Below are 26,194 nucleotides of genomic sequence, written 5' to 3'. Positions count from 1 at the left end.
AATATCCCGATGGTAAGGCAGTTTAAAAAGAAATCACTTGGCTTATAACATTTAAACTGCTTTAGTTGTATTAGTCTAATCTATGAGGTAATAATTAAATAAATGAATAAATAAATTCAATAAATTCACTGACAAGAATCTAAAAAGGGGGAGAAAGGAGATTGGGAAATAGCAAGTTTGAAAGTTTATTTTTGAAGGAAAATTCTTAACTATGGTTTGAGAGGTCAAGGCCAAACTGACCAAGCTATGCCAGTTGCTACCTAGGTTGCCAGTTCGGTTGCCATTTAAAAGGGGCGTAAAAATTAGGCACATTTTTACTTGATTTTGTTTTATGATAAGTTGAATAAGTTGAATAGATCGCCAAACAATTTCATTTTATATGTAATACAGGTCTATTAAAATACACCCTTTATTAAGTGGACTCTAGTTCGGGTCTCAAAATTTCATATTGGAATTTATTTTATTGATAAAATGAAATATTACACTGTAATATCAATCGATGTCTTTAAACTAATAACGGCTGCGGATGAGACTATCTTTACTGCAACAAAGCTTTATTTGCCCCTTGGACGCCCTATAATGCCTTGCGATCCATCCAAGATCAGGGCGACAGGGCGACACGCTACAATTTTTTCTCGCGCTGGCAACGCAATTTCACATCTTTGTTGCAGCGAAAAATTGCAACGCCTATGATATCAAAAAGTTTTGAAATAAACTTCTGGGAAAAAATCAGTATTAAATCCTGATTGGCTAGTCTGAATAGGATTATTGCATTGCGAGTAAGCATGGGGTCAGTTTTCGCTATTTCTAGGCGTGCAATTCCGAAAATGTTGCAGAAAAAAGTTCAAACTTTTTGATTTTTCGCAACAATTTTTGCGTTGCGAGACATAGTTGCCGTCCAAGTCGCGGAGCATGCAGGGGCGTAGCGTCCTTTGCGACCGTAAAAAAGAAATTGGTGTGGGAATATTTTGGGAGCTTGCTGACATGTCACGTGCATACTTGCCAAAAGTGTGTCGCGCTGGCAATGCAACTGAAAAATTGAGATTTAGCCCATTTAACCTCAGGAATGACAGGGGGGTCGCGACCCCCCCGACCCTCCCCCTGGATCCGCCCTTGGTGTATCAGCAACTTATTCAAACCAAATTCTGGACATTCTGTATTCCATTGCAAAACTACCCATTGTTTGGGTGTGCCTTCAAGCATAGGCGGGATCGGTGTATTGAACTAAAAGTTATCTATTGTAACCGATAAGGTTCCAAGGGTGTAATATAAGAAGAAAGTTTGGGTTACCTGTGGGCGGCTTTACGTATGTACGGGTGACCGATAGGGTGACCTGTTATATGTTATAGATTAGTGTTACAAACATCAATCCCTGTCTTCTGTATCTAATACGACTTCTTACTCCTATAGTTAAAAGTGAGTAAAGGTATGTTTCCATTACACTCTTTGCCCAAACTATAGTCTAGAAATATTATATATTACTTATATATTATATAAGTCTTATATAGACATTAGATATACGTCCTGATATCCGCGCGGAAAATATGATACCATTAAGTCGTGTTAGAATATAGTAAATCATGATTCGAAATCTTAAACGACGTTTAGATATAACTGTGGTTTTTAATGATAAAAAGTTATATAAACATTTGCCTTTACTGCTATATGGATGTTAACATGTTGCTTTTGATGTTGTTTGTTTGTTTGAACTTTAATCTTTTCCTGAGGGTAATCTAAACCACCAGCAAAAGCACAATCCAAGCCTTAATATTTATGATCACCGGTTGATTTTGTGGTTGGATTTGTATAGCTTTTGTTGATTATTTGAATCAAAAAAATCGTTTGCTTATCTTGTCTTTGCGTTGCTAAAAACTAAGACTATAAATGATTTGAAATTATTCCAATAACAGGCCACAGATCCATGAATTTTAGAAAGGGGTGTCTATTACAAAGATTTTACCGGGAATGCGATGAAAAGGGGGTGGCTTACTAAGAATAAATTATGCTGAGAAATTTGAGCAAAAGAGGGGTGTTGACTGATCAACTCCTTTCCCACCCCTGGATCCGATCCTGGGGCATTTCTTACTTGGCTCTGCCAGGGACCGCAGACCATATTGAAAAGTTGGGGGGCTGGCATTTGAAAATAAAGCATAGCATCAAATTTCGTGGGGGGGGGGGGGGGGGGGGTAACGTTTTTTATTTATATTCCAATTTTTGGCGCAAAAAGGGGTGCTGGATCCGTGGTCCCTGTTTGTACATAAAACAACATCAAGGTGACTGCACGGTGATCGTAACCACCTGTCAATCACGGAGCATTTGTTGGTTGGTACAGAGCCAAGTACTGAACTAGATATAGTTCCTAGTTGACCTGCTACAACATGCTACCATAAAACTCCTTTTTATATAGAAAATATTAATTTGAAACTAATGCATTCTGCAAGTTCCATATTAGAAATGAATTAGACAAATTAATGCATGTATGTATATTAATAACATAAATTTTTCAGTTACAGATGGATGCTGACTGTGTTGAAGTTGTGGAAATCGAAAAGAATTTTTCCAGTTTGACTGCAAAGCATGACATCCCAAGAGGAACATTCTTGGGAGACTTTTGGGGAAAAGTCAGAAGTGAGGTTGCCAAACACACTTTGCAAATCGGCATCAACAAGCACATTGACTGTTTAGGAAAAACCAAATACACAAATCATTCTTGTTCACCTAATGCTCATTTTGTGTATAGCCAATACCAAGGAAGTAAAGGATTGAATCTTCAAGAAGATGAAGAACTCTCTTGGCATCTTGTAGCTTCAAGAGATATCAAAAAGGGTGAAGCAATAACATTTGATTATACACTAACAGAATATTCAACGGCGGAGGCTTTTGATTGTCTTTGTAAGTCTCAAAACTGCTTAGGAAGAGTACAAGGTTTCAAGTTTTTACCAGCAGAAGAAAAAAAGAAAAGAATGGATAGGGCCTCACCTTTCGTAATTGAGCTCTTTGAAAAAGAAAATCGCTAAATTGTATCAGCCCAACATCATTGAATGTCCTCCCATGGGTCTCAAGAGTCTTTCTATTATCTTCAACTTGCAAAAAAAACAAAACATCATAAGTAATACCAATGCTAAGAGGCAAATTAATACAAAAACCACAAAGAAATAAGAGTGCACAAAATGAAGTAGTTTTATGGAACCTGTAAAACAGTTTAATACTATGGTCAAGATTTAGGCAAGGGGGGGGGGGGGGGGGGGGGTTTGAACCGTAGATTTGTGATGGGCTGCCTCACTGTGGAAAAGTAAAAAGAAACTTCCAGCTTCTTTGGCCAATTATCAAGATGATGTATGTATGCGTATGTATGTGCATGTATACCTCTTGCATAGTGTTGAATGCAGCTCAATTTGGAGGACACAATAGATTTCCAATTCTCTTGAGATTTAAATTCTTTTGTTATGTAACCCCAAATTGAGCTGCTTTGACATCACATGCAAGGAGTATATTGCACACCTCCGATATCCCACCATGACTGAGACCTTGCTACTCCCCCAAGATATGAAAATATACTCAGAAATCAGCCTCACATCAAAGCTAATTTTGAGAAGGACCCATTGGATTGAGTCCTTTTCTATTCTTCCAAATATTTGAGAAGACATGCTTTGGTAAATAATTTTACTCACAGAATTTAGAAATCTTACCCAATCCCAGGGCTGTCAACCCCCAAGATATTCAAATCTGGAGAATTGATAGGGAAGGGACATGAAAAGACGTCATTCACTTTGTAACATTTGATGTGGTTGGTTTATTTCTGACCAATCAGATTATTGCTTATATTACAATGGCCTGCTTGCAAGAACAGTTTATCAGGAATGTTTTCATTTTGTTAACGATGTAAAATAACACTGTGAAAGTCGAATCTCACAAGAAATGGTGAGCTTCGGCGATTATCCGGGAGATTTGAGACTCTAATCTGGAGACCGGGAGATACAGTCCAAAATCTGGAGACTCCCGGTTTATCCGGGAGAGTTGACAGCCCTGCAATCCTCTCATGATAAAAATATGGTATTTTGTTAATGTCTGCGCTTGCTTCAGTTTCCAAGCTTAGTCAATCAGGCTGCAGGTTTTGAAATATAAATCCACTGGTTTTTTTTTTATCCTAAATTTATATCTCATTTATCTTCCATTTATGTTATCATTCCATTCCCGATCCAGTCCCTTTTGGCTTCTCACGTTTATCCAATGCATAGCTAGCTGTATAAGTAGATGACGATCGCCGTGTTGTTGTCTGAAATAGTCTACACCGGGCCCCTTGAGGCGAAGGAAGTTATTTTACTTTACCAAAGCATGACTTTTGCAGTAGTTCTTTTGGCACAATGTACGCCACATTGCAAATAGAATTGTAACGAATCACTTGATGTAATGTCGGTAAAAACCCCAGCAAACATGAACTAGGAATACAACACGTGGAGCTTGTAGACGAAGCTTTTGAAAGGCAAAAATGGAGAGCGATTTGGGGACAGATAAAAAGAAAACCAAGGTACGAGGTTTTTTCAATCTTGAAAAGGTTTATATATGTATATAACCTACATAATTATTGCTTTATCATGCAAACCAAAACAGGCTGTCAATCGAATCTGTCAATGCCTCCCTGTTTATATCAAGCCTAAGATTTCTGCTTTTACCTAAAAAAATATTTAAATTTCTGAACGAATAGAGGTTAAAGTTACAAAGTATCTTAATATCAATCTGCTTTAGGAGAGAAAAAGTCACCTTTGGTTGTTAGAAATGTAGAATTTTTTCGTGAATGGAGGATGGAGAGCAAGAATTTTGTCCGCCATATTGGACCGCGCGGCTGCTGCTGAGACTGATACTCAGTCATGTGATCGAGATATTTGATTGTGATTGGCTAAGAACGTGTAGACAAATTTTGGCGGTTAAATTCGCATTCGTTCAGTTTGACTTGGATCAACCCGTAACGGTTTCGCATACTCGGCTTTTCTATCTATATTTTCTCCTTTCTTTTTCACTTTTTTCCACTTCAAAAGATCTTAAAAGTCAAAAGAAAGGGCATTTTGATGTATTAGTTGGGTAACGAGCATCATTAGGTAGTTTAGAGAGAAATTTTGTACGATCTATTATTTTCCCGCTATTTTATAAACCACGAAGTCTTACTAATGGCGACGATGGCGAGTCCATTGAAGGTAACTTTTACAGCGTCCTTTATCTTGAAAATCCATTATAATTAGTTATTATAGAGGTTATTGTATTTCTAAGTTATTTTGATATTTTCTGGTCTGTTTTGGAATGCAGATCAAACAGATCTTGTATAAACTTACAGTAATGTTTTTAATTCGGTGCGGACAAAGTACAGACAGACAATAGAAGCTTAGGCCAAATTTTGGGTTCATCTATTTTTCATATTTTTATGTGTCAACTTCAGAGCCAAAGAATATTAAAATTGTTCTGCTTTTGTCATGTAGAATACATCTACAACTACTTATAATTCAATAGGGCTATTTACTGCGCTTTTTGATATTCTGCAAACTCAGTAATTGAAAGCTGCACACTCAAATTTGGTTTTTCACTGCCGTCAATCAAACCTAATCAGTGGGTACCTCTTATATTCTTGACTGGCAGCGGTAAAAAATGAATTTTAAAACAAGCTGTTAAAATGGCCGAATTCACAGAATATCGTCAACTGCAGTATTAACTGTGACCGGTTAGTCGCTGGTCAACCCTGTTTCTGGTTCAACAACTAGCTGGTCAAAATGACTGGCAAGGAAGAGATTTGATCAAACAAGTTTCAATTCTGGTCAGTACAGCCGTTATTTTCAGCCCTTTATTTGCTGTACTATGTTTAAAGTGCTACTACGACGAAAATCGCTCAAACTTGGATTCAGCTGAAACTTCCTAAGAATACTCTTTAAAGGACCAATAATCACTGTATGAAGTATTTTCTCGATATTCAGGACGAAAGTATGATATTTTTACGATTATTTTTTGGAGTCTGTGACGTCATACACTCAACATCAAACATTGCTACATATATTTCTTTGTATATAAACCCTTAATTTATTTTATTCCTATGAAGCCCAAAAAGTGGCTAATGTGCTTATTTCACATTACTTGTGACTATAATTTATATTTTGGGGTGTTTGGGTATTTCTTTCTCCCTTTACTACTGATATTTTGATCATAAACTACAAAGAAATGTATGGAGCGATGTTCGATGTTGAGTGTATGACGTCACAGACTCCAAAAAATAATCGTAAAAATATCATACTTTCGTACTGAATATCGAGAAAACACTTCATACAGTGATTATTGGACCTTTAAAGAGTATTTTTAGGAAATTTCAGCTGAATCCAAGTTTGAGCGATTTTCGTCGTAGTAGCACTTTAATCTTGCAAGACAATTATGCTAACTCCCTGAAAGTAAAGTGACTGTTGTCTGGGTGTGCATTCCCCCTTTCCATCTAAACCTTGAAAATTTTATTTAGCTAATTGGTATGGAAATGAGTGCCCAAAAATATGATACTATCCAACTAATCTCTCACATCCATAACAATTCGAATCAGCTTCTTTCGGAAGTTTAGAAAAATTTTCTTGAAGTATAGTGAAGTATCACAGCAATTTATTACCACCATCACACTGTCATATGTCTGTAGAAATTCGTATGGCTTTGAGTACAAGATACAAAGTATTCTTTTTTCTTGTAGGAGAAAAACACCAACTCTCCTAAAAAGAATGCTTCCAAAAAGAAGAGGTTATCAGTAGAACGTATCTATCAAAAGAAGACCCAGTTGGAGCACATTTTGCTCCGTCCAGATACATATGTTGGCTCAGTAGAACCTTTGAAGCAGACCATGTGGGTGTATGATGATGTCTTGGAAGCAATCGTTAGCAAGGAGATCACCTATGTTCCTGGACTTTACAAAATATTTGATGAGATATTAGGTAAAGTTGATGTAACAGTAGCTGTAATGACAGCATAATGGAGTGAATAGACCTTTTCGGCCTGGGCGTAATGTTTGTCCATTTCAAACCAAGGTTATTCCCTAGAGTATTATTTCTTTGTTTAGCAGTTGTACGTGAGAATACATAAATATAAAATATAACTCAAAAAAAGAATCTTATTCTCAAGAGATTGACACATGATCTGAAATGGGAAAATATTATGCCCAAGCCGAAAAGGTCTATTGGGACAGAAGTCATTAGAGTTGGGAAATATTTACTTACCTTTACTTACTATTATTTTCATGTAAAAGTGTGGACTCGGGAAAAAATATAGTGAAAAAATAGTGAAGAAATAGAAAATGTGTGTGCATGTTGTGTGAAGTTATATTGCAGTAAAGCACTAAAACACATCATTACTGTGCTATTCACCGTATGGTGAACACTTCTACAAGTTTTTGATTTCTTTTTGACAACTTTTAGACATGTTTTAATTGTGCTCTGTATTGCTAACCAATAAATTAGACATCAGCGCTTCATCTTGATGTTTCAATAGTCAGAGTTTGTACATCGATGTAACGATATCAAAACATTAAAGTGAAGCACCAAGACATATTGGTTAGCAGTAAAGCGCACAATTAAAACTTGTCAAATAGTTGTCAGATGTGCTAAAAATTGAAAAATTTGTAGAAATGTAGGACAAGCACAACACTGAGTGATTTTTAATACATTTCAAGTGTTCTGCCAATCCCATAAGATACAAACTAGAGGAGCTGTTATTTCAAATACGAATGATGAAATAGAAAATGTGCTGCATGCTCTCATAATAAACATGCTCCCAATCATTCAGAACACAAGATTTATAACAGTTATTTTATAATTACACATAATACTTCTGTTTCATTACAGTCAATGCTGCAGACAATAAACAAAGGGATCCTAACATGAGTGTGATCAAGATTGACATTAAACCGTATGTAAATAAACATCTTGCTACTTTTTTTTAAATAAAGGTTTAATTTACTGTCTGGTAATTAAAATGTATTTTAGTTATACAGTACAGGCCAGGCGTTTTTCAGGGCCAACTCTGTGTGTCGCACACATACTTAGTGCACGAAATCTGTTTGTATGCGTTGGATCCTAATTTATGCATGTAGTCCGTACGAGTCTGTAATGAGGTCCCATGCAGCTTAACTGCTCATCAAATTTAACTTGGCTCTCTGGGGAACTAATCGATGCACCGTTGGTATCTTAATTCAGGGGGGGAAATATGATGAAATTATCTTGTTGTACTGGAGGCATGTAAATTGGTTTGAATTTAGTTGTTGTATGTAGGTTTGGTTTTGCAGTCAGTTGGTGTACAATTTGCTTTAATCAATGCTTTTTGTTCAACAGTGATAGCAATTTCATCAGTATCTGGAATGACGGAAGGGGAATCCCAATAGAGTTGCATAAAGAACATAATGTCTATGTTCCGACATTAATTTTTGGTCAGCTACTGACGTCAAGTAACTATGATGATAAACAGAAGAAGGTCACTGGTGGCCGTAATGGATATGGAGCTAAACTCTGCAACATTTTTAGCACCAAATTTAGTGTAGAAACTGCTTGCTCAGACTCTAAAAAGAAATTTAAACAGGTATTTAAATAAAAACATATCTGTTACCTTGCAACACTGGTAGTTTGAAAGAATACTGGATATTGCTTACTGTGACTGCATTTCTTAGTTTAGAATTCCAGTGCTTGTGATATTTATTATACTATATATTATGCATGAATTTTTTCCTCTATAGAGCTTTAAGTTGTAACATATTTCCAGGTCCTATCACTCATGAAAAATGCAAAAATGAAGCAAAAAATATTTTCTCAATGATTTAACCTGAAATAAAAGGTTTGGACAACAAATCTTGTCATGAAGAAAAAGTAAAAATACTTTAGACGACTGCTTTTTGTCTTGGATCCACCTTAGTATCTGGAAGTTGTTTCACCATACATACAGTCATAACAACTATTTATTTTCAATTATTATAAGGTGTGGCAAAACAATATGGGGAAAGCAGGTGAGCCTGTCATCAAGGAGCAGTCATCAATCAAGGATTACACTTGTATATCCTTCCATCCTGACCTGAAGAAATTCAAGATGGAGACCTTGGACAGGGATACTGTCTCTTTGTTAACAAGACGTGCTTATGATATTGCTGCTTCTGTCCGGGGTGTAACTGTCTATCTCAATGGACAAAAGTTAAAGGTATTGGATATAAAGATAACTGATATTTATTACTAGAAAACCTTCCTGATATTTGGTTGTTCTAACATTGTATGTAATGTAATAGAGGGCAGGCTGTTTGACTTGAGCAAAAGCTTTGGTCTTTGTTTCTTTAGTTGTTATTATGGCAGCCAGTTTTTTTTCTCAAGGAAAGTAATGCACACCACCTATAAAATGATGGGGTTTTTTTCATTATTCATGAGCTGGTCATAAGCTCCCCACCCCCAAAAGAAAAGAATCGTAATAAAAAACATGGCTTTTATTTTACAACCATCAATCCCTGTAAGGGGCTCTTCCTAGAGGTTTCCTTCACACACTCTACCACTTCAATACACTATTCACAACAGTTCACTATTTACAACGCTTAACTCACATGTTTTTTACGGAAGGAGGAAATGCATGATAACTCAGGGAAAACCCCTGGTGGCAAGAAAAAACTACAAACGAAACGCCCTGAACATGCAGTCCTAGAATCAAACTCCACTAAGTGAGAGGAAGATCATAGAAGTGCATGCCACTGTGCCTCCCATAAAAGAAAAGCATCAGCAATAATAGAAACTTGTAAAAGCTGCATTCCTAGGGAGAGGTCATGGTGTTGTTCTAATCTAAGGATGACATTGATTTACAGGTCAAATCATTTAAGGATTACGTAGAGCTTTGTCTCAAAGGAGCAGAAAAAGAGAGAATTGAAGATGGAGTAGGAGAAGATGGAAAACCCAAAGTTGTTCATGAAATTATAAACAATAGATGGGAAGTTTGTGTTACAGTTAGCGATAAAGGATTCCAGCATTCCAGTTTTGTGAATAGTATTGCCACAACAAAGGTAATGACTATATTGCAATAGAATGAGCTGACGTAACCTGGTAATAGTTTGAAACTCTCTTTTAAAAGGCAATTGGCTCAACCAAAAAAAATACAGATTTACGATGATTATATTTCAACTGATACTATATTTGCATACTTTTCTACATAAGGTCTTTTATTGCAAAACATAATTATTACAATATTATTGCTTTGTTCCTTGCTCAAATAATTATCAAAGTGCCAAAATTGGTACATCTTCTTGTGATTTCTGCTATTATATTCTACTCAATCAATATTTTTGTACTCCTTTACAGGGAGGAACTCATGTCAACTATGTGACAGATCAAATAGTAGACAAGATGATGGCAGCTATCAAGAGGAAAAACAAGGGAGGAATCCAAGTCAAACCGTTCCAGATTAAGAGCCACATGTGGGTGTTCATTAACTGTTTGATTGAGAATCCTTCCTTTGACTCTCAAACCAAGGAAAATATGACACTAAGACCCAAGGACTTTGGATCCAAGTGTGAACTGACTGACAAGTTCCTTAAAGCAGTGAGTCTCTTCAGATTGTTTTGTGATAATGATCTTGTATTTAGCTACAGTACTCTCTAATACCTTTTCCTAAGGTTGAAAAATGGAAATAATGAACCCAGTATTGCATTTGAACACCAAGACTCCCCTGTATCGGTTTACAGTCATTTCGCCCACGCCAATTCGCCCACGCATAAAATCATCCCTACCATTGGAAATTACCAAAACAAAACTTCGATGAGACTTGTTAAAAAGAAACATAGTCTCTTGAAAGACATTTGTATATGATTTTGAAGCATATTTGGAGCGATCATTTCACGATACGATCAGTGAAAGTGGAGATCTAAACGCGACCAAGGACAGCCTTCACTTAAGATACCATATCGAGTCCGTTTCTACCAACTTATGACTCGGATGACTTTATTTCCCCATACTCTAATCTATGAAATGTGTGCTTTGGGTAGCTTTATCATTCTTTATCATTTTTTAACTTGCCAAAGTTCGAGAAAAATACAAAATACCTTATGCGCGAAACATCGATCGACAAGCGACGCCATATTGTTTTCGTGTAATCAACAAGCTTTTCCTAGTCGTTTACTGACGCTTTCTTTACCTAGAATCCATTAGACTTTATTCCTTTCACTAATAAAGTTAAAGGAAAAGATATGGTGCTTTGAGATGGGAGATGTCGTGTGTTGCTGAATCTGACATCTACAAAAAGATATTAGACAAGCTTTTAGACAAGCTCACGAAAACAATATGGCGTCGTTTGTCGATCGATGTTTCGCGGAAGGTATTTTGGTTTTTCTCGCTCTAATCTTGGCAAGTCAGAAGCAATAATATTAAATATGTCCTAAACATTCGATTTTTCGATGAAGAAGAAGGATATTGTAATGTTTTCAACAAACTACTCTACGGAGACTAAAAACTTATTGGTATCCAAAAGACTCCGGCCTATGAAACACCGTAAACTGAGCTCGATCGTTCCACTCAATCGTTAAGTTTTTGGCGTTCACATCAGACATTAAATGGCCTCAAATTTATTCCAGATAAAGTCACTAGATCATTTCGTCTTAGTTTTTTAGTGCAAATAATAAAGTCTAATGGATTTCAAGAAAAGAAAGCGTCAGTAAACGACTAGGAAAAGCTTGTTGATTACACGAAAACAATATGGCGTCGCTTGTCGATCGATGTTTCGCGCATAAGGTATTTTGTATTTTTCTCGAACTTTGGCAAGTTAAAAAATGATAAAGAATGATAAAGCTACCCAAAGCACACATTTCATAGATTAGAGTATGGGGAAATAAAGTCATCCGGGTCATAAGTTGGTAGAAACGGACTCGATATGGTATCTTAAGTGAAGGCTGTCCTTGGTCGCGTTTAGATCTTCACTTTCACTGATCGTATCGTGAAATGATCGCTCCAAATATGCTTCAAAATCATTTACAAATGTTTTTCAAGAGGCTATGTTTCTTTTTAACAAGTCTCATCGAAGTTTTGTTTTGGTAATTTCCTATGGTAGCGAAAGAACTTCATGATGGTAGCGAAAGGACTCCGGGTGGTAGCGAAAGTGCGTGGTATCGAGACGACCGGTATTCGTATGAAAAGTTCGCGTTTTGAAGTCTTGAGCCTAAGCGTCAAGTAAGGTTGGTAAATCCCGAACTACTTTTTTTAAGTCATGGTAACATATTTCTTAAAGTGATTCTACACGTGGGCGAATTGGCAAACGCATGATCGATGATTTTATGCGTGGGCGAAATGGTCCGTGGGCGAAATGACTGGTTACCCCTGTATCTACGTGTAAGTGGTAGAGCATCCAACTAGAATACTGGTCCCAGTTGTACAAAGGGCGTATAGTGCTATCCAATGGATAAATCTTATCCACTGGATAAATTTATTGGATAACAGCATTGACTTATCCACTGGATAACGGTTTATCTGTCGGATAGCGCTATTCACCCTTCATACAATACAATGGGGCCCAGAAAACTATGGGCTCAACACTCTGAATAATTGAATCTCCAATTAAGTTTTTCTTCTACTTCCTTATTGATTTCCATTCTAAATTGAAAGGAATAGTTTTTTGTTTGTTTGTAATGTAAAATACTGAAATAGTGACATAGAAATGATGTCACTGCAAAACTGAGGTGTCATGAAGCCTGTGAAAAGTTAGCTAAAAACAAAAAACTGTCCACCATAATGTGCATCAACCTCTCATTAGCAACTTTTTTTCTTATTTGGTGGCCTGGAAATCCATAATTTGAAGAGGAAAAGTGACACCTCAGTTTGCAAATTTTCTTGATTCTGATTGGCTGACATTTTGTTTTAGAGCAACTGGATGTGTAAAGAGTGAAAGCTGTTTAAATATTACATATTAAACACCAGGCAATCAGACTTCTACTTTTATTAAAACAGGTGCAATCATGTGGAGTGCTGGAGAATGTTCTTAACTGGATGAAATTCAAAGAAAAGGTATAGAAAAGGCAATAGAATTTACAGTTGCATGACTTAGAACTAAAAGTAACAGGTTTTAGTAACAGTTTACACAGTATAAATACAATCCTTATAGACCCCTTGCATGTCATGTCAAAGCAGCTCCATCTGGGGGACAAAACAAAATAATTCCAATCTCCTTAGAATTGGAACCTATTGTTTTGTCCCCCCGATTGAGCTTCATTCCAAAGTGCTGCAAGGGGTCTATTACATTTCTAATCGGAAAAGTGTATACTCTGAGCCAATACCATTGTGAGAGTACCAGAGGTGGTGAGGGTGGTTGCACTGAGAAGAAAAAAAGTAACCCTTGCTTTGGTGGGCCGGCCATGTTTAGAATCATTTAGTCACACAGGGATTTCCTGTTAACTGGACAAGTAATAAAGTATTTCCATTATATCGTCAACTGTCTTGTCAAAAGGGGGACTTGCATTTCAAGAGGGAGTCACTCCCTTATGGTATACCCAGCTACTGTGTGTGATTATGTGACTTTAAAAACAACTGTACTAATGATACTACATGTCTCAGGCTCAACTGAACAAGAAGTGTAGCAGTCAAAAGCAAAGCAAGATAAAGGGAATCCCTAAACTTGATGATGCTAATGATGCTGGTGGCAAAAACTCCCGTCAATGTACCCTGATTCTCACTGAGGGGGATTCAGCCAAGACCCTGGCTATTAGTGGACTGAGTGTTGTAGGCAGGGATCATTATGGTGTCTTCCCCCTAAGGGGTAAACTACTGAATGTCAGAGATGCTGCCCATAAACAGGTAAGGATCAATTCTTCAGGGTGTGGCTACTCCTTAATTAAACTCCTTGAATCTAATCCACATTTTCTAGGGCACTTGAAAAACTTGCAAAAAAAAAGTTTGACATGTTTCCATATAATATCAATTGGCATACACTTAGAATACAATATCAACCAGACATTACTTCCTTTTTATCAGGGGTACTGAAAACTACTCAGAAAGCCAGCCATGTGCAAACACCATGGCTTAGTTAGCTGGGGAGGGGGGGGGGGGGGGGGGGGGAGGGAAATCATTTTTGGGTTCTTGAATACTCCTTGAATAGTCCTTGAATTTTAAGTGGTTACCTCAGCACTAACCCTGATTCTTGAAACAGCAGTCAGTTAAAAAATGATAATATACAGTAGCGTCTGGCCATGTAATGGACATATTGATAGGAACACCAAAAATTGGTTGCTTGAAATGGCCACTAGAGATAGGCTGTTAGTAGAGTTGTATAAATCCATGAAAAATATATATATATAAGGACAAAGTTTGATTAAGTAGAAAATAAAAAAATGGATGGATTATCAACATTGTTTCTTATAGTATCATATGTGTTAACTTTCCAGATTCTTGAGAATGCAGAAATCAACAACATTATCAAGATTATAGGTTTACAGTACAACAAAACCTACAACACAGAAGCTGATCTGAAGTCACTACGATATGGTCGCTTGATGATCATGACAGATCAGGACCAGGATGGCTCTCACATTAAAGGCCTCGTTATTAACTTCATTCATAGTAATTGGCCTAGTTTACTCAAACTGAATTTTCTAGAGCAGTTCATTACTCCAATTGTCAAGGTATATAACAATGTAGATATCAAAGCCGTAGTTCCTCTTTTGTTAAAATTATGAAAAAATTAACCAAAGTTTGAATTTGCAAAATACTGTGTTCCTTAGTACAAACTCATTTATTCAGAGTTAGCCTTGTGTTATGTTGAGCTATTCACAGATATCAGTGAATCTAACAATGCACAACCTCAGTAGTGTAAACCCTTTGAATTTCCATAAACCTTCAATAGAAAATGTGAATGTTCTACACAATGAAACCCTGCTATCTGATCTGAGAAAAAAAGTTAGCCAATCAGAATCAAGAAAAATTTGCATAACTGAGATGTTAAGTCTTGTTGAATTTCCAGGCTACCAAAATGAAAAATATAATGTTGCTAATAAGAATAATATAAGAGTTTTATATTTTTATTGCAATGGAGTAGAGGTTTTCAGGGGTTTCAATAGAAGGCTTAAACTTATCTTTTTATGTAATTGTAGGTTTCTAAAGCAAAGCAGGAACTCTCATTCTACAGCATCCCAGAGTTTGAAGAGTGGAAGGAAGCAACCCCTAACCATAAATCATGGAGGATAAAGTACTATAAGGGGTTGGGTACCAGCACACCTAAAGAAGCCAAGGAATACTTCCATGATATGCAGAGACACAGGATTGACTTTAATTATGAAGGGCCACATGATGATGAATCCATTGTCATGGTAAGATTGGTATATCAGGAATAATTATAATAATAAGAGTAAATGGTTTGAACCTAGGTGTTGAAGTTTGGTGTGAAATGTGAACATCCGGGTGAGTGTAGTCTTGAGAAAGACTGTTGTTGGTGGTGACTGATGTTTGGACAAGCTGTGCGAAAGTCAACTTCAGAGTCCAGTGAGAAAATGAGTGGACTGGAGTCACCAACAACAACAGTCTTTCTCAAGACTACACTCACCCGGACGATCACATTTCACACCAAAGATTATAATAATCTTGTGATAGACCTGAAAAACATTTTCTTTGGCCACTATAGTTCAGTGATTTTTCATTCTGGGTCTAGAAAGATTCTTGATAGTTAATTCATACTCTCAGAGGACTCCTCATGTTGGCAAAGTCTGTAGAGTTGAGTGGTTTTATGGCAGTCATGTAAATCATATTGGAAGCATAGCATGGTTCCTCTCTGGTTCTTTCTCGGTGTAACACTACTGAATAATGATCATGGTAGAAATTTGAAAATACTTTCTTTGTTACAATAAACAATATATAGTATATATTTTATTGCTGTGATCATTGGAAGAATATTTCAAAAGGTGTAAAAAATCTGGTTTTGCCAGCGAAATCTCATGGTAAAGCATGATAAAAACGATGGTTAGGGTTAGGGATGGGGTAGTCAATATAGCAATGTTTAGTGGTTTGAGTCTCTGCTTCTTCGTATAAGGTTTTTTTTAAAAGGTTGAGGAGTAGTGTTGTGTATCTCGTTCTAATATTTTATCGGAAATTTTCCGTCCCATCCTTAAATGCATTTTAAACTCATTTTAAGTCCCATCCTTGAACGCAATTAGTCAGCCATGAATCGGGGAGTAATTACGTCAAGAAAGAACCTCTTCTCCTAAAAGAGGATTACTTAGAAACCCCTTGAATGGGAAATCTTCGTATTTTTTTTATTAATTTCATGTATTATTACGTAATTAATCTTTACTTTTCTCTCTTCATATAAGGCATTCAGCAAGAAAAAAGTCCAAGAGAGAAAAGAATGGTTGACTCGTGGAATGGAAGAGAGAAAATGGAGAAGAGAACAAGGTTTATCAGAGGTAATATTTACAGTTAGTTCTGTTAGGAACTACAGCAGCTTGCCATTACTGTATAATTATATTATGTTATTGTGTTTGATCTTCCTTGTAGGTGTACTTGTATGAGAAAGAAACCAAAGTTGTCACCTATAGTGACTTTGTCAACAAGGAATTGATCCTGTTCTCTAACACAGACAACGAGAGATCCATCCCTTCTCTTGTTGATGGTGAGTTTAAAGATAGTGTATTATTGACTTTAGTATTAAAGATGATGGTTACAGTACAGTGCTTCCTAATCACATATGCAAAATGGTACAATTTGCTGTCACAACAGAACAGGGTTTTGGTTGAAGTCAATCAAACTGTTTCCATAATGTTGTCTAAAATCACAAACTTGTCAAGGTCATGTGCCATTGGAATGTCATGGAAAATACCTTGATTGATGTGTCTCCAAAACCTATTTCAAGATTATCATATGTAATTCTGTGTCCCATGGTGGTGAATATGGTGATACATGTAGAAAGTTATACTTAGTATTTTTTAAGAGAATTTAACAGGAACGTTAGTGAAATAATGCAATGTTTTTGAAGTATTATCTTGCTAATATTCATATTCAGGGCTTAAAATAGCAGTAAGTCACTTGTCAGGATGACTGACCAAATTAGTTTTAGCTCAGTCATACCTCGTTTGTGGCTCAACGTTACTGGTCAAAATGACTGGCAATGCAAAGATTTGACTGGACAAGTTCCAGTTCTTGTTGGACATTGTTTGATGTCTGGTACTAAGTTATTCTAAGTTTTTTTTTAACCCTCTGATATTAAATTGTATTTCAAGATGTTCTTGTATTAGGATTTTGAGGGAGAAGCCAGCCAAAAAGGCAGGCATTGACTATTCTACAACAAACTCTATCCTATGTTTTGTGTTGAAGGTTTAAAACCTGGACAGAGGAAGGTTTTGTTTACTTGTCTAAAGAGAAATGACAAAAGGGAGGTAAAGGTTGCCCAGCTGGCTGGTTCAATAGCAGAACTGTCAGCATACCATCATGGTGAGGTAAGAAAGAAAACTTAATAGACCAATCAATATACTCACGAGATTTTTGCTTATGCATGAGGAGCTTATGTGAATAACCCATGATAATATTACATAAAACTGAGTGAAGGTGTATCCAACAAAGATTGGATATGAAGGGTTGCAAAGTACAACATTTTTCATGTTAAAATAACATTCCTCTTTAACTCCGACGAAGGACTAGCGTCTGAAACGTCAGTTTTTTCATCTTTTCACAGTGTTATTATTTACCATTTTTCTCATTACTGTTTAAAATAACATTGTTATTTTTCCCATTACAGACTAGCTTAATGGGAACGATCATCAACTTGGCACAAAACTTTGTAGGCAGCAATAACATCAACCTTCTACAACCTGTGGGACAGTTTGGTACCCGCCTGCATGGTGGTAAAGATGCAGCTAGTCCTCGTTACATCTTCACCATGCTCAGCCCCCTTACTCGCTTGATGTTTCAAACCGGTGATGAACCAAGCTTGAAGTGGTTATATGATGATAATCAGAGAATTGAGCCAGAGTGGTACTGCCCTATCCTTCCTACGGTACTGGTTAATGGTGTAGAAGGAATTGGTACAGGCTATAGTACCAAGATTCCTAACTTTGATCCCAAGGAAATCGTGCAAAACCTGAAGAAGATGATTATTGGGCAAGAACCAGAAGAAATGGTAGAAACATCATTTTTCCTTTTTTTTTTTTTTTTTTCCTAATTTTTTTCTTTAATTTTTTTTTTAAATCTTTTTTAATTATATTCTATTTATATCATTGAGCAGTTCTCATGTTTAAGATATTCCACAGATGTTTATTCTAAGTATTGTTTTACAGATGCCAAACTACAAGAATTTCATTGGCCAAATCATTCAGACTGAACCAACCAGGTTCGTGTCCAGAGGAAACATTGAAGTTATTGACAACCGAACTCTAGAGATAACAGAACTTCCAATACAGACTTGGACACAGACATACAAGGAGTCTGTTCTAGAGCCTATGCTGCATGGTACAGAGAAGATCCAGCCTTGTATTCTGTAAGTACATGTATCTTATGCACTTAAAAACTGACCTATGGGTGGGTTGGTAAAATACTGCTGGCCTCCATGATTACAGACTCATTTTGCCTAATTCTAGTGTCAAATTGTGTAAAGCTTTCGAAATTTTCTTGGATGTCCATGTAATTCAAGTATTTGTATTCGTAAGTAGTGTATTCCTTACTTCACCATATTTTGCTAGGGATTTTGCTCCTGTCCCTGATATCGAAGTGTCCCTAATATAGGGGTATCTACAAGGCAAGAGTTAAATGTAATTAAGTCTCTAAACAAAGAACGCAGCTGCATCTCCTACGTTGAAAGGCTAAGTCATAGAAAAATGTAATTTATTTTGTAGTGGCATTAGTTTGAATTCTTGTTGTGTTGTGTTGTGTGTCGTAGTGACTACAAGGAGTACCACACTGATACAAGTGTACGGTTTGTTATCACAATGGCTGAAGACAAACTAGCTGAAGCTGAACAGTTTGGCTTACACAAGAAGTTTAAACTGGAATCTAACATCAACACCAGTAATATGGTAAGAATAAAATATACTCTTTTTACAGTATACTATATCAGAAATACAATGAACACATGCTAACAATCTTTACAGTCAACTGTCATGTGGAGTCAGTAGGATGATGATGAGGATCAGAGAGTACAAGCCAGATATCCATAAAATAGCACTAAACACATCTATTTCTTTTGTTTCCAATTGTTTCATTGGTGCTATTTTGTACTAATGAGTTAGTACTATTTCACTGATATATGGTTTGCATTCTACCACCTTGCTGTAATGATGTGTAGGTCACATATTCACTTGTTTTCAATTGTTTCATTGGTGCTATTTTGTACTAATTAGTAAGTAATATTTCACTGATATATGGTTTGCACTCTACCACCTTGCTGTAGTGATGCAGGTTTCATCGGTGCTATTTTGTACTAATAAGTTAGTACTGTTTCACATTTATATCTTTTGCACTCTAATAAACTAGTTAATACAGGCAAGAAATAGTAGCAACTAATGAGGAAACTGTGACAGCCTAGCCAACAGTGAACTTGTATTGCTCAGAAATCTTTCCTGGCATTAGAAACTCATTGAGAATGCTATGGGGGGAGGAGGAGGGGTTTGATTTCCCAAGCAAAATAATCAACCAATTATTACTCTAGCAATTAATTAAGCAAGCAGACTGACCAGGATGGTGGTCCTTAATGCAAAGATGTGTTAGAAAAATTATTTGTTTACGATAGCATTTACCTTATGCGGTTCCCCTAGTTAGCTTAGATCAATCTCTGACCTTTTTCAATAAAAGCTCCTTCAGGTTGATGATGCAATAACTAAGTGCTTCCTGGAATTATTAAGCAAGTCCTTGCTTGAATTCCAGACAATCAACATGAATATTGATAACAGTTTTTTCACCCTCACAGGTTCTTTTCGATGCGTATGGTTGCCTGAAGAAGTACGAAAATGTTGGAATGATTTTGAAGGAATTCTTCACCCTCCGTCTACAGAGATATACCATGCGCAAGGCTTACCTTGAAGGGATGCTTCAGGCCGAGTCTGATAAACTCAATAACCAAGCTAGATTCATTCTAGAGAAGATTGAGGGGACTATTGTTATTGGTACGACATACCTTGAATCACTTACATATATACTTCTTCCAGTTACCTTTGGTATATTTTTCCTGACCCTTAAGTTGCACCAGTTCTAAGATCAGCTTATTTCCAGTTCTGCTAGGCAGCCAACCAGAAAAAAGTATATCACGCCGTTTAGAGAAAAAAAAACACTAGCGCGCACTTAAAGAAACAGAAAAGGCGCGAATGCTGTGTGCAGTTATAAAACACGCGGGGGTTGGCAGAACACTAGAGAAGTGTTAGGAGAAGCACGACGTGTAGCCAATCCCAAAGTGCTTTATGACTCCACACAATACAGCAAGCAAGTTTTTTTTTAAATATATAAAATACAAATTACGATAACTGTTATTTTTTGATACGAATTAAAAAGTGCGCGCGCGTGGTGTGTGTTCCCAACCAATCAGAACGTGAGATTTGTGAAGTTAGTTTATGTATTTTACTTATTTTAATTTTCTAGAAAACAAACCTAAGCGAGACTTGATAACAATGCTGGTCCAGAGAGGCTACAAGTCTGATCCTGTCAAAGCCTGGAAAGATGAAAACGAGAATATGAAGAACCAAGACTCCGATGACGACACTTCAAGTGTTGCTAGCTCCATGGCAAGTAATGCCGGACCAGACTTCAACTATCTGCTCAACATGACACTGTTGAGTCTATCACAGGAGAAGAAAGAAGAATTGCTTAGGCAGAGAGATGAAAAGGTATTAAACAAAACAAATCAAAAGGGATAAGGGGAAAATACTGTCTGTTAGTTAAGGATAGCTATTTTATTACAGTAGGGCAAGAAAGCATAAATAAGAGGGAAAATCCTTAATGTAGCACGCGCCTTGTAAATTCCCGGTTGGGCTATTTTTAGAAACCGGGTGCAGTTTAAATTTCACTTTACCCTACTCCTGTGCCTCTCTCGCTTTTAGTGACCAAAATAACAAACGGAAAGAGCGCGCGCGCTAGTTGACGTACAAGAGTGGGATAGTGCAAAATTTAAACTGCATCCGGTTTCTAAAAATAGCTCAACTAGGGATTTTCATGGCGCGCGCGATTAAGAAGTTTCCTTCTTATTTATGTTCTATTGAGTGGGGGGATAGCAGTGGCTATCTAAATCTAAAAATTCTGTGAAAATTGAATACTAAAACGTGTACTTCAAATAGTATTTTAGAAATGTCTGCCGAAAATTGATGATTAGCTATGTAAACCCGTGCACCCAAAATAATTGTTGACGTTTTTTATTCAGGCTGAAGAACTGAGAATCTTGCGCGGCAAAACTGAAAAGGACTTGTGGATGGAAGATCTTGATGCTTTCTTGGAAGAACTGGAGGTGATTATGTAGCACTATTATGTTTCCTTTTTGTCTACCCACCTCTCTTTTCAGTTTATTTTACCAAGTTGTTAACTGCTGCTGCATGATATGTGCCCCTGTTTTTTTAGCAGTATAGGGTGTGTTATCACCTTCATAATGGTCCTGTTACACTGTGCAGTTTTCTCAGCAACTTGTCTCGCAATGCTTGAAAATGTAGCGTTGCATGTTGCCGAGGTGAGTTGTCACACTGCAACACGATTTCAGCAACTTCCAACCTTTTTTTGGCTCTTCGGCAAGAAATGAGAATTGTGCGCGGGTGCTCTTGAAAAATATGCCTTAAAATTGCAAGGACAGTTGTTGGAGGGGTGATACGCTGTGCAATAGCTTTGCCAGTTGCTGCAGTCCGTTGCGAAAAGTAGAACTGAGTTCGTTCTACTTTGTGCAACGCTACGCGCAACAAAAATAAATTACGATACAACCCCTGTTACACTGCAATTTTCCTGTAACTTGTCCCGAAACGTCTCGCACAGTGCATGTAATAGGGCCTTAACATATACGTTCCATTCATCTTCTAGAAAGTGGAACAAGTTGAGCGCGAAGATGAGATGTATTCTGGCAAGTCCAAAACTGGTCGTGCTCTAAAAGCCAAGCCTGTTGCTAAAAAAGCTACCAAGATTAAGGCTGTAACTGTACCCAAAAAAGAGAAGCCAACCAAACAGGCTGCAAAGGAGGCATTGAACAAGGTTAAGGATGTGTGGAACTTGGATGACGAACCAGCAGAGAAGCCAATGATGACACTGGCTGATCGCCTGGCCTTAAAGAGATCTGAATCGACATCATCAGTATCAAGTGCTGCCTCTGAATCAAGTAGCTCGTCAAAGAAGCAAAGTACTTTGTCAGGGTATGTCAAGCATATGTCTTTACTATGGTTTTCCATATTCTGCAAACTCGGTAGTTGCGAGCTGCACGCTGAATTTTTTTTCTTCGCTGCCGTCAATCAAAATTAATCAGTCAGTACCTTTTATTATCTTGACTGGTGGCAGTAAAAAAAAATTTCACACCAAGCCGTTGAAATGTCTGAGTTCGCAGAATATTGAAAATCGCAGCAACCACCTTTACTATGACTATAAATGCGTACGAAACCGTGATGATGTCATGTCGGAGCTTTTCCTGATGAACGAATATATCTCAAACTGACTGATTTTAACGATGTCGTCGCTTCAGTTCTGTATTTGTATTTTTGCCATGCAAAAATCTACTCTACTACTGATTTTACAGACGGAACTTTTAATTCGACTTGTTTTTGTTCCACAGTTTTGTAAGTAAACAATCAGGCAGCAAGAAGCCTGCTAGCAGCAAGACTACCTCCAGTGATGATGATGATGCGTTCATCGTAGACTTCTCGGACAGTGAGGATGACAAGCCATCACGTGCCACAAGAAAAGCTGCTCCAACCAAGGTAATCAGCCTTTTTTCCTTGCGCACCTCTCTTGTTTTGCGTGCTCTGGTTGACTAGCTTTGTAAGGACAACACATCTTCAAGATAACTGCACGAGTAATAAAGATACCAATATTTTCCCCCACAAGATGCGTTTAAACAGTCCCTCAATAATTTTATGGGAAACGAGTGCTCAAAGTCTCCGCGCTATTTCTATCGTAGATTCCTATGGTTGATGATGATGATGATGATGATGATTCGGATGAAGACTTCACCATTGGCAAGCAAGCCAGGAAAAACGGACAGTCCAAGAGACCCACTATTCTGGACGACAGTGATGAAGAGTCGGTTAAGAGTGATATCAAAGCTACTAGAGACTTGATTCAGAAACTATCCCCTGTCAAACAGGCCAAGGTTAGAAAATATCCCGCTCTTACTGTGCCTCGTGGACAAACTTATCGCTTTCGGGAAGGGGATTGACTAGTTGAAATATCGAGTCCACCCTTTCATTTATCGACGTATCATATTAGACTTGCACTCGTTGGCGGAAGTTTCTACATCAATCGTTATCCCCATTGCTTCATGATAGCTCCAGCACTTGATCTAATAAAATGATCTAATAAAATGTTGATTTTTTAGAAGGTCCAAGAGGAAGCGCCCTCAGTACTTAATGAGTCTGATGATGCTTCTAGTTCATCATCATCTGGTATATTGGTTATTGAGGGACGTTCAAGTCCCGTCAAGCCCAAAAAGGCAACAGCCAAGAAAGCTCCCGCTAAAGGGAAGAAGGGATCTAAGGTTGATTCCAACCAATCTACCATCATGGAAGCCATGAAAAAAACTACAAAGGTAACGATCTTTGTTTGAAGTATCAATCACTAGTCTCCATGACGATCGTCTTATTACTGACGTCGAAGTATAGTAGAACGTATTTTATAAATCACCTTTTCTAAATCTTTTAAACCACAACTCTTGATAGACAAAATCAGCTCCTAAAGCCAAGAGTAGCTCATCCAAGAGCAACGACTCTGACGAAGAATTGGGATCCCTGCTTGTTAAAAAGAACAAAGAGAAGGCACCGTCAAAGAAGAGTACTGCTTCGCGCAAACGACCAGTGTCTAAAACTACTTCTAAGACCGTTCATGATTCAGACAGTGATGCTTCTGTAGAATGTGTTGGTGCTAAAAAGACAGCTAAAAAGACCAAGACCAAAACAAAGGTAATCAGGATGTTTGGGTCATGTACTGCACGCGTGCGTTTATTATATTAATAAGCAAGACCAAGAGAGCATAAATAAGATAGGGAAACTTCTTAGCGCGCGCGCCATGTAAATTTCCGGTTGGAAATATTAAGAAAATTCCCTCTCTTACTTATGCTCTCTTGGCAAGACTTAGTGTATTTTTATCGTAGGAAAAACCACGTGAAGTATTCCATAATGAATACCTAGCTAATCTGTACATCTGTTGTCTTTACTTTTCCTCTTTAGGACAACCTTTCATTATAAATAACAGGAAAATCTTCATGTCGCATCACACAACCTACCAAAAATAAATAAATAAATAAATAGCAAAGCAAAGGTTTCGTTGATCAAAAATACAAAATAATCGGATGGTTAGATAGACGACAGCTGAAAAAGAAAACCGTGACTTGCCGCGTCTTGCGGCCCCCCCCCCCCCCCCCCCCCCCAGGAACATGAAAAGCCTGTTTAAATGCTGCGTAACTCACCTCCTTGCACTGTTTTTCTTTAGACCACAAAATCACCTACAAAGCGCACAAGAATTGACTCGAGCGATGAAGAAAGCTTCAATGTTGATGTCCCAGCTCCAACACGAACACAAAGATCGCGAAGAGCTGCCCAAGTGAAGTACGCGTTTAGTGACAGTGAAGAGGAATCGAACACCAAAGAAAATGAAAGTAATGACTGGGTTATGTCAGATGAGGTCCAAGATAGTGATTACGAGCTATGAGGGATTCATTGGTCCTGCTACACGAGTCATTGCTGTCCTTGTCTTTTTCAAAATAGATATTTGTATATATTGACCAGATAATCTTTTTACAGCATCGGATTGGCTATAAAACAAGGCTGAAAGTGAATGGCCGTGTAAAAATTACGACACCATTTAAATACACTCTAATGCTGGCCATATGAGGTTTTCAAGAGGGGGAAATTGATGTATAAAATCGTACAGGAATTTGGGTATATATACAATTTGACCTCAATTGTCAACTCGTTCAAATTAAACCCTTGTTGACATAACTATTGAAAAATATTCTGTTACTATTGATTATATGGTCCTTGGTTTATTGTATTGTAAATATGGGTCATTTCTATGTTGTTTTTTAGAGATATTAAAAAAATCTTTACGTAAGAGTTTTTTTTCTTTGTATGTGAGCAGATTTTGTATTGACTAAGATACCTTAGTACCGTGACATATACGGGCGTGCAACCTAGTCAAAGTGGAACCACCTTCCACCATAGTTAATGGAGCGGAATGGTTTGGAAACTCCATAGAACAAAGCTATTGTTTTGCGTTTGATGTTGAACCTTACCACCACGTGATACTGACCCTGCACAATGAACCAAAGCAAGTATGGCTGAAAATAACTCATTTCTTTATTATTTCCATGTATGAACACTTTGAAAGTGAAAACTTTCATATACGATGACCACGCAGATACAGTTAAGTTACTAGATGATAAATAAGAAAGCATGAAAAAAGGCAATTTCCTTTTCAATAAACAATTTGTATTAATCGTATAGGATTAACAAATAATAAGTATTTTATAACGTTTTTTAGGGTTAAAAACTTCTATATTCCCGAATACTATGAACAAACGGAGCAACGTTTTCTTCTCTGTGCACTGCCAACGTCATATAAAGATGAACAAAGACAGAACAATAGGTTTCCCAACCATTCCGCTTCATTAACTATGCTTCCACCTTCTGCAGACCGCCGCAAGTTTCTAGGGGAATGCTAATAATGAGGAATGCTTTGTCGTCAACAAAGATGGCGGCTATGACGTAATATGAAATAATAATAATGGGAGTTTCTTATAAAGCGCATTTCAAATATCTTACTGCCTTACATTTATGACCAGTGGAGGACTTTACGGGCTGCATATTAAAGGCCCTGTTACGCGTTGAAAACTTTAGCAGAAACTTGCTTGCAACGGCGTTGCGAGACAAGTTTCACGGGGTCGTTACACGGCGCAATTTTGGCTTTGTGAAGCTTTCGTCGCGAGAATAGAACTGCTTTCTACTCGTGCAACCGAAACTTGTGTCGGGAACAAATTTCAGAACGAAAATGCGCCGTGCCCCCGTGAAACTTGTCTCGCAAACGCCGTTGAAAGCAAGTTT

General features: G+C 37.3%; 2 protein-coding genes and 1 long non-coding RNA gene across 4 annotated transcripts; 2 read left to right on the top strand and 1 right to left on the bottom strand.

Moving 5' to 3' along the window:
- The first annotated feature begins 1,316 nt into the window (after positions 1–1,316).
- On the top strand, positions 1,317–3,101 carry LOC116288631 (uncharacterized). The gene is made up of 2 exons (XM_031695457.2): positions 1,317–1,426; positions 2,514–3,101. Exon 2 carries the CDS (start codon positions 2,514–2,516, stop codon positions 3,015–3,017), a length of 504 nt encoding a protein of 167 aa, XP_031551317.1. The 5' UTR covers positions 1,317–1,426; the 3' UTR covers positions 3,018–3,101.
- On the bottom strand, positions 2,559–4,858 carry LOC116288632 (uncharacterized). The gene is made up of 3 exons (XR_004196217.1): positions 4,762–4,858; positions 2,980–3,083; positions 2,559–2,677 (listed from the first exon to the last, which is right to left on the bottom strand). It is a non-coding gene; the product is annotated as an uncharacterized LOC116288632 (long non-coding RNA).
- On the top strand, positions 4,218–25,205 carry LOC116288630 (DNA topoisomerase 2-alpha). Of its 2 annotated transcripts, none has more exons than XM_031695453.2 (26): positions 4,218–4,528; positions 6,710–6,947; positions 7,854–7,917; positions 8,340–8,583; positions 8,977–9,192; positions 9,839–10,033; positions 10,329–10,568; positions 12,963–13,019; positions 13,566–13,805; positions 14,393–14,629; positions 15,098–15,313; positions 16,310–16,402; positions 16,494–16,608; positions 17,310–17,431; positions 17,731–18,111; positions 18,269–18,468; positions 18,868–19,003; positions 19,894–20,089; positions 20,559–20,803; positions 21,334–21,417; positions 21,975–22,300; positions 22,714–22,858; positions 23,059–23,250; positions 23,476–23,685; positions 23,816–24,055; positions 24,585–25,205. In XM_031695453.2, the coding sequence occupies exons 1-26, from the start codon at positions 4,490–4,492 to the stop codon at positions 24,801–24,803; spliced, it is 4,890 nt and encodes a 1,629-aa protein (XP_031551313.1). In that variant the 5' UTR covers positions 4,218–4,489; the 3' UTR covers positions 24,804–25,205. The 2 variants fall into 2 exon arrangements, with proteins under 2 accessions (XP_031551313.1, XP_031551314.1); XM_031695454.1 differs by lacking the exon at positions 4,218–4,528 and adding an exon at positions 4,951–5,192.
- The last annotated feature ends 989 nt before the right edge of the window (positions 25,206–26,194 follow it).

The sequence above is a fragment of the Actinia tenebrosa genome, unplaced genomic scaffold (assembly GCF_029948245.1).
Source record: "Actinia tenebrosa isolate PJP-AT-01 unplaced genomic scaffold, QUT_ActTen_1.0 PGA_scaffold4__44_contigs__length_22323623, whole genome shotgun sequence".
Taxonomy (NCBI): Eukaryota; Metazoa; Cnidaria; class Anthozoa; order Actiniaria; family Actiniidae; genus Actinia; species Actinia tenebrosa.
The sequence above is the reverse complement of the archived record's forward strand: the minus strand, read 5'-3'. Positions and strand labels throughout refer to the sequence as shown.

Excerpts from the sequence above, each read along its gene's own strand:
- LOC116288630 (XM_031695453.2), top strand. The coding sequence starts at position 4,490 with ATGGAGAGCGATTTGGGGACAGATAAAAAGAAAACCAAG. Across the intron at positions 15,314-16,309 it reads ATGATGAATCCATTGTCATG|GCATTCAGCAAGAAAAAAGT; the intron begins GTAAGATTGGTA and ends TCTTCATATAAG. Across the intron at positions 21,418-21,974 it reads CTTTCTTGGAAGAACTGGAG|AAAGTGGAACAAGTTGAGCG; the intron begins GTGATTATGTAG and ends TTCATCTTCTAG.
- LOC116288631 (XM_031695457.2), top strand. The coding sequence starts at position 2,514 with ATGGATGCTGACTGTGTTGAAGTTGTGGAAATCGAAAAGAATTTTTCC.